The following is a 15,664-nucleotide window of genomic DNA, read 5'->3' as shown; positions in this document are numbered from 1 at the left end:
ATCAAAACATTTCCAATCACACATTAAACCCAACAATATTCAAGAAAATTCATGAAGGAAAACATAGCACATCCGTTAAATTAAATTAATCAAAGCCATAATTTTAAAGATTTTTTTACCGTGTATTATGTGTATGTGACTATGTTCTATAGGAGTAGTACTTACTGTAGTATTTATCACTAAAACCTTTTTTTTTCTCTAAATCATGACACAAATAAATAAAACCTTTTTATTAGTCTAATTTTATTAAAAAAATGCATAATAACAATCTTTTTATTTACTCCAAAACTCGCCTTTTTATAGATGTATGGATGAGACATCTATAAACACAATGTTATTATTTCACAAATCAGCAATGACAGGCATGCGATTTTCTTCGCTTTTATGAGTTGATTTCTAAAAGAAATAGAATTTGATCCCTTCCAGACTATTGAACAATTCAATTCGTATATTACCATAATTAAAACCATTATTGAACAAGTCTCATGCATATAATCTAACCATGATCATCCTATTATAGAAATTTGAATAGTATATATCTTAATTAACGATAGTTGATTGACATGTTTATTGCTTTTGGGAAGTTTGATTTTCTAGATAGTGACATGACAAATAGAGAAATTGCCACCCTATCTGGGAAATAAAAATAAAAAATACTAATCTCAAAAATCTAATTGACAGTGTAATATGACTAATTTATGGATCATGCCTCTTTCAAGAAAACGACAGGTGATTTTTTTTATTGTTTTAAATAAAATGATGGTGAAGTAAATTGTATAGATTTGTCACTTATTACATCAACTGTTAATTACCAAAGATCTGTATGCCTGCATGTATTGACATTTGCATGATTTTAAATATATGAATAGAAGATTTGATGCATGCGTAGCAGTGAATAAACCCATTTTTAATGTTATTAGGTGCATCATCAGCAAGCTTCACACTTTGTGGATTCAATCTTGAAATGATCAAGAGCTTAGATCAAACTTTGTAATTGAGCATGGCCTAAACCAAACGCAATTACCATCAATGGCTAAATACAGATGGGTGGATATTAGGGCAGGCAACCTGGTTAACGGAGTACAAAAGATAGGAAAAGAAATAACAAAACATACATAAAAGATGCAAGGGTGTCACCAAGCTATTCATACATACCAAACCAGGTGAAAAAAGCTCAACTTCAATCCTAAAGAATGATTAAAATGCCAAGCCAAGGATGCACCAACAAGGGAACATATAGGATTCACCATAACAATCACTTGTTGATTCACACTTTACGCATTCATGAGGAGGTGGTGTCGGGAAATAAACCCAGAAAATCATGAGAACACAAAGAATTGTTTACTCAATTTAATACGATGTGCATCCACGCTATGGGCGATGTCGAGCCAAGCCAAGAATTTCACTATATAATCTCAGGATGCAATTTACAGTGAGGGAGCAACTCTATATATTAGCAACATAGAGAACTCAAATTCTAGTCAAACTAGAAAACATATCCCAAAGAAAATATATCATAAGGACACATATCATAGCATAGTAAAAAACATATTGGACCTTATTTATTTCCTTGTTCCATCTGCACAAGAGAATGGAAATTATAGGTCTGTCACCATCTGCACACAAGTTATCTATGCATTTTAGTTCCTACCCACAAATTGACCTCATACCTTCACTGCATCAGAACTTAACATTATCAATCAACTAGATACCATTATTTTTAAATGTGACTTACTGGACTTTTAAAGAGGAGTTCCATTCCTTTCTGGACTCACTAAACCATTCAATTTATCCAGATTTAACATAATAGTGTCAAGAAACATGTGGATATGACACATGTTCTCATATATCCTAAGTATATGAGGAGTTCTATTATACCTCTGATCAACCAAAAACTGGCCAAAGGATTTGAAGATAGCTAACATTATGATATAAGAAGAAGGCCGAGAACTAAGTATCACATAAACCATGATCCTTGAAACCATAAACCACTACGATGGCTACCAATGCAAAAACTCACACATCACCTCCTCAACAAATTTAATAAACTACATACTTTTAATGCAAAACAGAAGCAAATTAAGCAAATGATTTCAACCACCAATGCATTACATTATCCGGCATATCAAACCACCATTCAGCAATCACAAAGTAAACAAATTTTCCTTCACATCTTAAACAAAAATGCCGACCATATTCCCATACCATATATGTAAAAGTTAGCATCCCTGCTAAGCTAAGCTTGATACGCAAACAACATATATGATTCAATGTTGTACAACCTTCCCTCGCAACTAGAAAATCACAAGCAGCGAAAAAAGCATGTAAATCAGGAAGCAAGCATACGCTATCAGCCCTCGATGCTCATCCCCGCAGTTGGCTAGCTCAACGACCAATCCGGTGCAGACACGAGTCGACCAGATCACGAACACCCCCGTAATCACCATAATCGCCATCCCGCCTTGCGGCAAGAACAGGGACACTGCCGACAACATCACGATGGGCAGCATACAGTACCCAATCAGACTGAGACACTTGTACATGTCCAAATTCCCGTTTCTGCCCGCCAACATATTGAACACGGCGTACAGGAACATCGACGCCATCGTCACCCAGCCGAGTATGATTCCGAAATGCAGTTTTCCGGCGAGGAGCTGGAACAATCCGAACGCCATCAGGAAGAGGAACGGGCCTGACAGATCGGCGTCTTCGTGGAGGTAGTGATTGATCCGGAACGGATTGAGAATCGATAGGGTTTTTTGGTAGATTTGCTTGGTGTTGATGCCGAGCTCTTCGAGGAGCGGCGGCTCGTCGTCGAAGCCGGAGCCGCCGGCGCCACCGATCGTTGAGGGGAACTGAGGCGCGGCGGAGAAGGAGGTGGAGGCGGCGGCGGAGTTGACATCGAAGGAGAGGAAGGGGAGACCAGCGTTCGAAGATCTGGGGGGCTGGAAGGGAGCGGTGGGAAGGCGCCTCTGCTGGGGGCCGGACGCGGCGGTAGCCGGATTACCGCCGGAAGGGAAAACAACCGGAGGCACGTTGAATTCCTTCGACATGGATCGGAATTGGAGATCTGGCGAGAGACGCTCTTGATTTATTTAGCCTCTTTTGTGGTGAAGAAATGAAAGATGATTCTTCGAGGTTTGGATTTAGATGTAAATAAGGGGAAATTAGGGCTTATTCGTAGAACTAAATAGCGTGCACCGGATTTTATTGACTTCTAACTATTTATTATTTTTATTTTAAAAATTGATTTAACTTATTAACGATGAATTCCGTTTGATCCCTTCAAGCCATTAACACCCTTAGCTAAGAGAAATGGCGGCCGTCACTCGATTTCATCTTCTCCAACCATCTACGCTCCTCAAATCGTCTTCGATCCTCTCCAAATATCATCATGCTACTCCGTTCTTCACTATCTCCGCAAATAACAACACCGATCTCCGCCAATTCCGCCGCGGACGCGGTTACCGTAATTTATCCACCATTCCGCCGCTTAGGTGTAATTCCGAGGTCTCTGCATCCTTTTTTTCATTAATAAATAAAATTTATCTGTTTCATTTTTTCATATGCGTAGTTGTAATTTGAAAGTCGAAGTTGTGATTGCAGAATAGTAGTTCAAGTACTGAATCGAACCACTCGATAGTCAGCGATCTTCTGGACTACCTTAATGAATCCTGGACTCATTTTCATGCCACTGGTATCAAATTTTCTGGTTCTCTGAGATTGTGCATTCTTCGCATGAGTTCTGTTTACTTGTCGAAATAACTTCTACTTAGTTCGTTTTGCTAAATATATGAGTTAAAAAGGCGTTCCTTATCCTTTGCACTCTCCTTTTTTCAATCTAATATTGTTTGCGGCTGGGTTGAGTAATATAATGTGAATATCCATGTTCCAATTCCATCGTGCTCATTAATATGACTAAGCTTACAAGATACTTACTGTAAAAAACAAAAGGATGTGATTTCTAAATATTGTTCATTTTTATGAGCTGGATATGATTTTTTGGATGAAGAGTTTTGTTCATAGTGGCTTTGTGCCATATAAAACAATGGAGGCAAATGTCACTGGTACTTGTAAATCACAGGCGGAAATAGTTCGTTGCTTAGTTCTTTAATAGGTCAAAGTTACTTGGTTTTAACATTATTCTAATGATTCATAATCTCCTTCCATGCAACATATATTTGTTTGCAATTAACTATGAAAATCACAGAAGCAAACCTGATGACAGAATATATTTGGATAGATTGTATTTGTAATTGTCATGCAAAAGAAAGAAGTTCCTAGTGTGACGATGTGCAAAGTATAATTTTAAGAAGCATCTACTTGATTCTCAGGAATATTTCAAATTAGCATAGAATCAGCTGTCAGCTAGTTGTTCAAATTGTTGGGTTTAATCTAGATTTATTTTTCCTTTTATCATAACATAGTCTGTGTTGAGGGCACAAACAACTCAACACATTCTCTAGAGAAGTGTCTAATTTTAAGATTTATTTTCTTGTTTAAAGCTAATATGTCACCCTCATTCATTTTTTTGCTATAGCTGAAGCAAAAAGACAACTAGTTGCTGCTGGATTTCATTTGCTGAATGAGAATGAAGATTGGGAACTGAAACCTGGTGGTCGCTATTTTTTTACGCGAAACATGTCATCTTTAGTTGCCTTTGCAATTGGGGAAAAGTGAGTAAATCGTATCTTAATTTTTCTGCATAACTAAAGCAGAGTGGATCACAGTCATGTCAATTCTTCTGTGCCTTTGTTTCTTTTAATGATATTTCCTTTTCTTCTACACTTCAAACCATTTGGTTTCTTCTTTCTTTGCCTTGTAGTGAGTATACCTTTGCTCTCCATCCTACAAAATCAGACTTTTAGTTGATGAAATGCCTACGTTAGTGTTGCAGGTATTCAATTGGCAATGGATTTCATGTCATTGCTGCTCATACAGATAGCCCATGTCTAAAACTGAAGCCAAAGTCTGCTTCATCTAAATCTGGCTATCTTATGGTCAATGTACAGACTTATGGTGGTGGTTTATGGCACACTTGGTTTGATAGAGACCTAAGCCTGGCTGGAAGGGTTATTGTTAGAGCTGAGGATGGTTCCTTTTCGCATAAGCTAGTTAAGATAAAGAGGCCTTTGCTGCGAGTGCCTACACTTGCTATCCATCTTGACAGGTCTGTTGTTTTATCCTAATAATCAACCATGTTGAAGGCTTTGTTCCTTCGGACTTTCCTGATGTGTGTGGCGGTAATGATCGTTTTTTGACTGTTAGGACAGTAAATACAGATGGTTTCAAACCAAACCTTGAGACTCAGCTCAACCTTCTTTTGGCAACAGAAGCTGATAAAATATCCAATGAAAAAAGTGATGCATCTTCAAAAGCTGCTCACCACCAACTGCTTATGCAGGTGTCTATCTCTTAGATCCGGTTTTTCTATCATGTGTTGCAGAATATCCAAGAATTATATATTTTTCTTTTATCCAAGAATTATATATTTTTCTTTTTTTGCAGATCTTGTCAGATGAGCTAGGCTGTCAGGTTGAGGATATTGCTAACATAGAACTAAATGTCTGCGACACTCAACCCAGCTGTCTTGGAGGTGCTAACGATGAGTTTATATTTTCTGGAAGATTGGATAATCTGGCTTCAAGTTTTTGTGCATTGAGAGCTCTCATTGATGCATGTGCCTCACCTGATGATTTGCTTAATGAGCATGCAATTCGAATGGTTGCTTTGTTTGACAATGAGGAGGTAATTGCTGCAATTGGTTCTTTATGTAAAAGCATTGGAGTTAGATGCTGTTTGACAGATCCACATTGGTATTTGTTCTCATTGTTGATGAAAAGATGTTGCCTGTATTATCGAATGAAGGGACTCAATATGATACTTAGGATCTCTCATAGTTTTCCATTTCCTACTTCCTTGAAAAATTTACACTTCATGTCAGTAGTACTACTAAATTTCTGCATGAGAAGCATTCCTCTATCACTGCTCACACTGACATACTTGGGATTCTGAACCTTCTTACCACGTTACACTTCCAACAGGATGTTCGTCACACTCTTTTTGATACTTCTCCTACCCAAGATATCACGTACTTAAAAGTTATGTCCCATAGGTTTTGTACACTAATTTTTTAAGTGAAGGTGTGGAAGTTTCATAAAGATCAGTGGAAAATCTCTTACTCCCTACTTTCCACCATAGTTGATTCGTTTTTCCATTTTGGGATGTTCCACCATAGTTAATTCATTTCCATGTATGGTACTCCCTCCGTTCCATGTTAATAGAGTCATTTTTCTATTTTGGGAAGATCCAAGTTAATTGAGTCATTTCTATTTTTGGCAAAGAGTAATTCCCTCTTTTACTTTATTCTCTCTTCATCTCTCTTACTTTATTCTCTCTTACTACTTTTTTCACCATCCATTTAACACACTATTCTTAAACTCCGTGTTGAAAAGAAATGCCCTATTAACAAGGAACGAAGGGAGTAATAATTAACACATTTTCTTTCTCCTACTTTATTCTCTCTACTATATTCTCTCTCTTGCTTTATTTCTCGCTTACTATATTATCTCTCCACTGAATGCAATACACATTTTTCTTAATCTCCGTGCAAAAAAAATGCACTACTAATTTTTATTCTTCTTTTCAAAGTATGATGTCTTTAGCTACTTGCATTATTGTAGGTTGGTTCGAATTCATGCCAAGGAGCAGGTGCTCCAACAATGTTTGAGGCCATGAGAAGAATAATTGATTGTTTAGGTCAGAAGATTGTTGGTGAATGTGGATTTGCACGAGCAATTCGTCACTCTTTTCTTGGTACACTATCTAAAGCAGTTTTTCTTAATAATCATAATACAATCTTTTGAACTTAAGACCATTTCCTTCCAAGTTATGTTGAAAAGTACTGCTTCTTCCGTTCACCAAAATTAGTCTCATTTGTATTTATTGAAACTTTCTCACAACTTTTTCTATTTCTTTCTCCTACTTTACCCACTTTTTTCCTCTCTCCTGTACTTTACTAATTCCGCATTACAACTCGTGCCGTTCACAAATGTGACTTTTTCGTGGACGGAGGGAGCATTGGTTTAGTGTTTGTGGATAAGTGACCCCCCAGATCCATGGAAAAAGAAAAGAAACACCGACTGTGAAAGAATGCACATTTATGTTAATGAGATTTCATATTGGTGGGGCCCAATTACATGCTTATGTCTGAACCTATCAAAATATATTATTTTTGTTATTACATTGATTGTTAAAGTACAAATCTTTGGTAATTTGGCTAGTATTACAAGTTGTGCAGCCATCGAGTAGCACATCCTATTCCAAGAATAACTGAAGAACTGTCTCCTCTTTAAATTTGCATGCTGAACATGGTAGTGAAGTTGGATGAATTAACAAGTTTGAAGACATGATTTAGTAGGCCAAGAAGAGGAAGAGTTAGAGAAATGTTATTGTGAGGAAACTAGATACTACTATGATTTATCCTGTCCAAACATTTTTTATAAGATTGAGTTTGCAACTTCTGCAGTATCTGCTGACATGGCTCATGGAGTCCACCCCAACTTCGTGGATAAGCATGAAGAAAACCATAGGCCAGTGTTGCAGAAGGGGCTTGTAATAAAGCATAATGCTAACCAACGTTATGCTACAAGTGGAATTACATCTTTTCTATTCAAGGAGATTGCTGAAACCCACAATCTCCCCACACAGGTTTTTTTTTCTTAATTATTTTCCATGTTTTATTGATTTTGTCCGATAATCTAAGCTCCTAGTTTGTTGATCGATGCCTTCAACTTAGTAGAAAGCTGGCCTTGAACTTTGTTGGCATCTTATACTATTACAGTTTACTCTGGCAACTCATTTTGTGTATGCAGAGTCTCAATTAAAATCCTTGATTCCTCTTATGAACTTAACATTCCTGACCTCATTGTTCAACAGTTTTGAAGTTTTTTAAGTTTAAAAGTAAAGGGAAATTGGTACAGTAGAAATGAAAATGAATGAAATAAGAAGCTGGTAAATAGCAGGAGCATCTAGTACAACTAAACAATAAACTAATTTTAATTGATATTTGACATCATCCTGACCCAAAACTTTTATGTTTAATTTATGTAGGAGTTTGTTGTGAGAAACGATATGGGTTGTGGTTCCACTATAGGTCCCATACTTGCTTCAGGAGTTGGAATCCGTACCGTTGATTGTGGCATAGCTCAGCTATCCATGCACAGGTTAGCATTTGACGCGATTAACCAAACTCTGGTTGTGATAAAATTTTACTGTTATAATAAGAAGCCATTTCATCGAATTCTTTTTTGCTTTGTTTATTTGTTTGTTCCATCCATTTCTTGGACTATTAGTGCTCATTCTCCTTCCTTTATTTTCTTAATTTGGCAGTGTAAGAGAAATCTGCGGCAAGGAGGATGTGGATATCGCTTACAAGCACTTCAAAGCATTTTATAGAACATTCTCAAGCATAGACAGAAAGCTAAAAGTGGATTTCTAACTGAAGAGCATGTAGCTCGGAACTCTGTTTTTTAACCAAAGTTTTATTTAGCATATGTTTATCATAGCACATCTATCCCATTTCTGTGGAACTACAGAAATAGGTATTACAAGATGTAGAATGGAAACAACAATAAACTAGAAAATTATTACCGGAACATTGACAAGGAATTCTAATGTCCTGAAACTTGTGTTTGATAAGGGTGGGGTGTATTTCACTTGTTGTGAGCAGATGCTGAAGTAGAGCTGGTGTTGAGATGCAGAGCACTTGCTTCCAGAAGCTTCTGCTTCAGCTGAGAAAGCAGGGCGTGCTGCTCCTGGTTGAGTTGTTCGGCTCTCTTGCGCAGCTTCTCATTCTCCGTTGCCATCAGATAGTTCTCCCGGCGGAGCTCCTCGTTCTGCTTCTCCATGTCTCACTCTACAATTAGTGCAGCAAGATGAGTAATGAGGAGGAGGAGGAGGAGGTGAGTTATGGTTGATATGATATTGATGTTGTATTTATAGGATGGAGAAGAGCAGACAAAGCAGAAATAGTTGTCATTGTAAAGCCTGAATTGAGTATGCTTTAACGGTTGCTTGGCTGTGATTGTGAAGAGGGGCGTGGGAAATGATGGTGTTTGAGAGGGGAGCATTTCAGTTGAGCAAGAGACAAAATATGTCATCACAAACATGTGTTCAATCATTAACAAATCCGTGCTCTTCCATGCTGTCACCAAGGATGGGCATAGTATAATTTTCATTTGAAGCTCATCTTCAAATGAATTGGGTCGCATGTTTCATCACTTATATTTGAAAAACTTCACATATATCCTATTTAGGTAAGTGTTATCATTGCATATTCGAATTCGAATTCGAAAAAATAAATGTTTTGTCAAACGCATATGTTAATATATGTATTTAAATGATAAGTATATTTATCGTATATTCAAACAAATAAAAAGATAGTATATTTTGTCGAATACTACTATGAATAAATCACGTGTTTGGATATATTAAATAAAGATAAGTGTATTTATTTTGAATAAAACTCATAAAAGATATGTTTTGTTGAATGCGATCGGAAATAAATCACGTGTTCATATACATATCAAATCTAGGTAAGTGTATAAATCATGTGTTCATATATAGTATTAAATCTAGGTAAGTGTAATTATCGTATATTCAAATTCATAAAAGATATGTTTTGTCGAATACTGTAATGAATAAATCACCTGTTCAAAATCTTGATAAGTGAATTTATTTTCAATCAAACTCATAAAAAGATATGTTTTGTCGAATGCGGTCGTGAATAGATCACGTGTTCATATATCCAATACCAATATAGATAAGTGCATTAGTTGAATATTCAAACTCATAGAAAGATAAGATTTTAGAACACGGCCGTGAATAAATCACGTGTTCACATAAATCTAATCTTGGTAAGTGTAATTTTTGTATATTCAAACTCATATCATGATATGTTTTGTCGAATATTGTCATGATTAGATCACGTGTATATATATATCCAGTGTAGATAAGTGTATTCATTTTAAATCAAACTCATAAAAGATAATGTTTTGTCGAATACGGCCGTGAATAAATCACGTGTTCATATATATCGAATCTAGATAAGTGTATTCGTTGTATATTCAAACTCATAAATGATACGTTTTGTCATACGCAACTGTGAATATATCACGTGTTCATAAAAATCCAATCTAGGTAAAGTGTATTTATTGTAAATTCAAACACATAAAAAAGATTTGCTTTGTCGGACGCAACCCTGAATAAACCACGTGTTCAATTTAAATAAGTGCATGCATTGTATATTCACAAACATAAAAAAGAATCGTTTTTTGTCAAACGTAACTGTGAACAAATCATGTATTCTCATGTATCAAACATAAAAAAGATTGCACATAATATGGGTGAATTTTTACTTTAATTTGAAAAATGAAAAAATGACTATCCGAGATTAAATGTTTCACTTTTGACATGTGGTAAAATTGTAAAATATAGGTGAAAAAGATAATCTATCATGATTTTTTTTATAATTATTAATTTTATAATAAAATATATAAAATGAATTAGTAAAATATAAAATTTATTTATGAAAATAACCATATAAAACATTTAATGCAGACATAAATGAGTACTCCATGTAATAGTGGTTGTAAAACAAATATACAGTAGCTCTTACCACATTTTCTTTAATTAATTCACAATTAGAGTATGTATTCGATGCATTACTATGAACCTTTTCTTTCCGAATTTGCAGACCCCTAATAATTAATACACCGTGTTACTGACTTTGTTACTCAAACTGACTGAATCATATATTTATATTAGGAAAACGTTTATTGATTAACAACACTTTTTTCAGGCAAATTATTTTGTACGAACAAAATCAAAATTAATCCTTTTCATACTTTAACCTCCCCCCCCCCCTCTTATATTGTCCCAAACGAATCTTGGAAATTATGTATGACCAATTAAAATTATTAATCTTTTATTATTTGAAGGGTAGATTATTATATATTTGAAATGACTTCCCAGCTTCAAGTTTCCGAAAAAACTTATCCAATCTAAGACATAGGAAAATACTAATAACAAAATAAATTGCCAACTTTGTGGTCAAGGAATTTGAAACTTTAGCACTTATTTTATTTTGAGACTAATGTCATTTTCTTATTATTTTTTCGCTACCTACTCGATAAGATATGCTTACCTTCTTTATTGGGATTTTGACTTATGTATAAATAAGTGTAATCACATGTAAATACATTTTTGGTTATTATATTATTTCTATATTTGCACATTTCACTAGCTGGCCATTAATAAGTGTTCCCAACACAAACGCCAATAACTAGAATCCATTTATAGATAAAAGAATAAAAAAATATAAACCCAACAATTGATTCACACTAGCACATATAAATCTGAGTTCCAAACCAAAACTTCTATAACTTCATTCATAATAAAAAATATAAAAAAAGTGGTTGATAGTCATAAAACCGATTTAATAATAATGAGAATCATTCATGGCCGATTTGTTACTTTTTAGGCCATCCACAATAGGAATAGCCCAGCAATAGCCCAGTCATAGCCCAGCCACTGTCATATCAGCAGCACTAAAAATCCTCCTGCCATATCATCAAAACAAGCAAATAGTCCAACAATAGCCCAGCCATAGCCTAGCCACTAATATCCACATCACTATTAACAAATATATACAAAATGAAATAATTAACAATCACACAATATGCGAAATTTAATTTACGAGACATATACGGGAAAAGTTTAATAATACTATTAAAATTTTAAAAAGTACAATAATTTAAAAAGTACATTAATTAAAAAAAATACAATAATAAAAAAAAGTACATAAATTTTAAGATAGAGAGAATACTCGTTAAAACAAGTGGTGCGAATGAAAATGACGAACAAAGCGCGTATATATAGTGTTTCGAAAAAAAAAATTTATTTTTTCGCGCTAGGCGGTGCGCTGGGCGATCCGGGCGCTGCAATAGCGCCGAACGGACCGCCCAACGCACCGCCCAGCGCCACGCGACCGCCCAGCGCTGCGCGGTTTCTCTCTCCAATCGCCCGCTGGGCGGCTGCAATAGATCGCCCAGCGAACCGCCCAGCGCCGGCGCTCGGCTGGGCGGTCGCTGGGCGCCTATTGTGGATGGCCTTAAAATTTAAAAAGGCACACAGTTATTTCAGGTTCGTACTTATTGATTGTAGAGTTTAGGGTACTACATCTTTGCTAATGTACTACCATAAAGCTGAGAAAGTGAGAATATTTGGTACTAATAAAATACGAACTCTAATTTACTAATTTTAGGTCCTTTATGCCTGAAAAATATACCTTCCTTTTACATTATGCCAACTAATTTGTTCACCAATTCACAAATTTTTCGTTTTCAACAACTTTAGGTACGTTTGTTTTATTCATTTCTTTGATTTCTTGCAAATTGGAGTAAAAAGTATTTTCTCCGCGTACAAGTATATTTATCATATCAATTGATGTACTACTTGTTTGACATAATATAAAATAATGGATACATATTTTTGGATTAGGATCTAAGGCCATCAGCGCCCTAAGGCACACCCTAAAGCCCGCCCTATGCACCGGTGCGCCCTAAAGTCCGCCCTATGTACCGTCACGTCAGCATTTTATCCTCTTCCCTTCCACCTGCAGTGGGGCGCCCTAAGCATTTTACTATTGTTTTGTTATCTAATTTAAATGTTTTCAAATATATAAATGCAAACTTATTAAAAAACACAACGATTAACTAAAAGAACGGCAAAAAATTCTCATTGATTAAAAAAAAAAGTTACACGAGTTAGAAATAAAAAAAATGACTATCCTACAAAAGCCCCAACTTCCGGCTCAACTCATCGCTCAACCTCTGGAGGCGCTCGGCTTGGGCCGGATCCGTACACTTCATAAGGGCGTTGTGCGCCGAACATGGCCTGGTATGACAACAGCGCACTATCGCGCACGTCGCTCAAGCTCTTGCCGCTTCCCTGATCCCTCGAGCACTTCTCGTACTCCGCCGCGAACATGTTGACTTGCTTCTTCACCTGATCCCAGTGCTTGCGGAGCTGCTCCCGTTGGAGCTTGTACGCGCGGCTCGGCGGCTTCGCCTCATTGTATCGCTCGGCGATGCGCTCCTAGTACGCGAGCTGCTTCTAGTAGTTCGCGAATACTGGGTCCTCCGATATATCCACCCAACACCTCGCCAAAACGAGGGTTTCATCCGACTGGTAGTTCGTACGGCCGGGGGCGTACTCTTCACAAGTTGTCGGAGGTGGCAACTTGTGCGTCAGGTGCTTGGTCCGCTTCTTTCTGGCGGGGGCGGGGGCGGCGGAGGGGGCGGTGTCGGCGGCGGTGGCGCGACGGGAAGCGGCGGCAGGGCGAGTTGGAGACGGCTCCATGTCGGAGAGACCATACGAATCCGTACTGAACTCCGGATCGTACTGCGTGTGTCACGACCGCATTTTCTAAGGATAGAAAACACGGTTGATCGCGACTAGGGGAGGACTAAAGAAGCGGGGAAGAAAGGAGAAAAACAACACAACTCGACCATAGCTCCAAACAAATGGGAAAAGCTCGAAATAGAATCAGAGTTTTGAACAAAATAGACTTGAGTCTTTTAAGATGCACAAGGGAAGCAAATGAACGCGGTTCCATGTGTGTAGACATGAACCTCCGAGAGTCAAAATCTGACTGAATTAAATGTCTTGTCTCAATAGCACTTCCTCCACCACTTCGCTGCTCAACCTGCACATTTAGAAATATATGCAGGGTTGAGTACAAAAGTACTCAGTGAACATATTGCCGAAAATTACACATATACATTTGAAAATATTGTCAAGCCATCATCACAGTAACACTCGGGGTGTTGTTGAAAAGACCCGAGCTTACTAAAAATATCACATTGGGTTGCAACCCCTTTTTCCGGTACTTAACCATATCTGATCACATTGTGCCGTCGAGATGGTGTTCTCGCACGGTCACCTTCTCTGCCCATCATGTCAGAGGTATTCTTGTGCCGGGAAGGTGGCCACCTTCCACGGTCACCTGCTCTGCCCAACATGTCAGAGGTAGCTTGTGTACACTAGTCCGAGCGGGGACACCACCCTCACTGGGACCCGAATTCGACTTATATCATCATTCATAATTCACTTGGCCGTAGCCAACAGATAGACATCATACACAAAACATTTATGGCATGACAACATCATTAAAATCACAAACATGTGTTCTTGTTTTCAAGCAATCCGATTTGTATTTTAGTATAAGAAAGCTCACCTTGATCGTTTAGTTTCTTTAACTTGAATTTTCCTGACTCCGCCCTTAACTCGCGGAGATAGCTTTTTGAAAACAAACAACGTACTAATAAGACTCGAGAAATTCACATACTTATAGGAATGCATGCCCCTACTTTATTTTTTTGATCATTTGTTCACCGTTAGAAAATTTTAGAAACTTGCATATTAATTAAATTGAGAAATTTAAGTAATAGCACTTCTTTATTAAACTTAATTATTTATGTGACTTGAGAACGTCGTCTCTCTCTTTCTTTCCATTACCTTAGTGGCCGCCCGAGGCGTCGCGGGGCGATGCCGGTCGGCCGCTTACCCCCATAATTCCTCCGGTAGCTCCTCGTATTTTCCATCATAATATCGAACAAAAATCCCAAAATTTATTTAAGCGCATAATTGAATTATCGCAACTATTTCCCCTTTGTTAAGAAAAATTATATGTTTTCCGGGCTTGGGATAAATTATTCATACTTCAAAATTATTTTGAAATTAATTAAATAACTCCTAAAAATTTATTCAATCCCATGATTAACTTATCGTAATAATTTCCCACCGAGAATTTATATTTATTTCGGCCTTGAAAAAAAAAATTCTAAAATTAAATAAACAAGTCCCCACAATTAATTCAATTATCAACCCAATGATTTATTTACAAAACCCAAATTCTCCACCTTATCACTCAAATTAATATTTTAAAGCCCCAAAACAATTTAAGGGGAGCCCAACTTAAATAGATCATCCAATTAATTTATTAAGCACATAAATTAAATAAATTTGAAAATGGGCCTCACACTCACTATGTATTGCAGCCCTAAATTAATTTGAAGGGGATTGGGCTCGGATTTATTTTGCATAGCCTATTGCTAATTATATTCATGGCCCAAAACCATTTAATTCATTAGCCCAAGTTAAAGAAGAACTAACCCAAAGATAATTAATTTGGCCCAACTTTATAACCTCTATGCCCAACTAATTAATTTGTGAGAAGCCCAAATTACACTGCCTCCTATACGTGACTTTCCCTTCCCCAAATCACATTCTTCACAATTGAAATCCCTAAAAGAACACAGCAGCCTCCCTCTCTCTCTCACATCGCCGCCGCCGCCAGCCTCCCTCCGGTGCCGCCTTCGCGCCACCGCCACCTCCGGCGGTGGTCCTCATTCCTCCTCCCCTCTTTCTCCCTTCTCACCCTATTTCTTCTCTCTTCTCTCTCTGTGTCGGTTTCCCTCTCTCTCCCTCTCCTATCTCTCTCTCAGAGACCACTCCACCACCACTACCGCAGCGAGCCCGACGACGCACCGTCACCACCGTGCGCAACACAGACGCCGCCGCCAACTCTAGATCTCCTCCC

General features: G+C 37.3%; 2 protein-coding genes across 3 annotated transcripts; one reads left to right on the top strand and one right to left on the bottom strand.

Annotated features, from left to right (window-relative positions):
- Positions 1 to 2,066: 2,066 nt before the first annotated feature.
- Positions 2,067 to 3,185, bottom strand: LOC121788542 (protein YIPF5 homolog). Its single transcript, XM_042187196.1, has one exon. It carries the CDS (start codon positions 3,051 to 3,053, stop codon positions 2,295 to 2,297), a length of 759 nt encoding a protein of 252 aa, XP_042043130.1. The 5' UTR covers positions 3,054 to 3,185; the 3' UTR covers positions 2,067 to 2,294.
- Positions 3,186 to 3,227: 42 nt separating this feature from the next.
- On the top strand, positions 3,228 to 9,407 carry LOC121788525 (probable aspartyl aminopeptidase). 2 transcript variants are annotated; one of them, XM_042187188.1, is made up of 10 exons: positions 3,228 to 3,510; positions 3,607 to 3,697; positions 4,541 to 4,676; positions 4,898 to 5,170; positions 5,269 to 5,404; positions 5,509 to 5,748; positions 6,684 to 6,759; positions 7,529 to 7,710; positions 8,113 to 8,225; positions 8,392 to 9,407. In XM_042187188.1, exons 1-10 carry the CDS (start codon positions 3,316 to 3,318, stop codon positions 8,498 to 8,500), a joined length of 1,551 nt encoding a protein of 516 aa, XP_042043122.1. In that variant the 5' UTR covers positions 3,228 to 3,315; the 3' UTR covers positions 8,501 to 9,407. The 2 variants fall into 2 exon arrangements, with proteins under 2 accessions (XP_042043122.1, XP_042043114.1); XM_042187180.1 differs by having other exon boundaries at positions 3,236 to 3,510; positions 6,684 to 6,816.
- Positions 9,408 to 15,664: the final 6,257 nt, after the last annotated feature.

The sequence above is a fragment of the Salvia splendens genome, chromosome 2 (genome assembly GCF_004379255.2).
Source record: "Salvia splendens isolate huo1 chromosome 2, SspV2, whole genome shotgun sequence".
Classification (NCBI taxonomy): domain Eukaryota; kingdom Viridiplantae; phylum Streptophyta; class Magnoliopsida; order Lamiales; family Lamiaceae; genus Salvia; species Salvia splendens.
The sequence above is the reverse complement of the archived record's forward strand: the minus strand, read 5'-3'. Positions and strand labels throughout refer to the sequence as shown.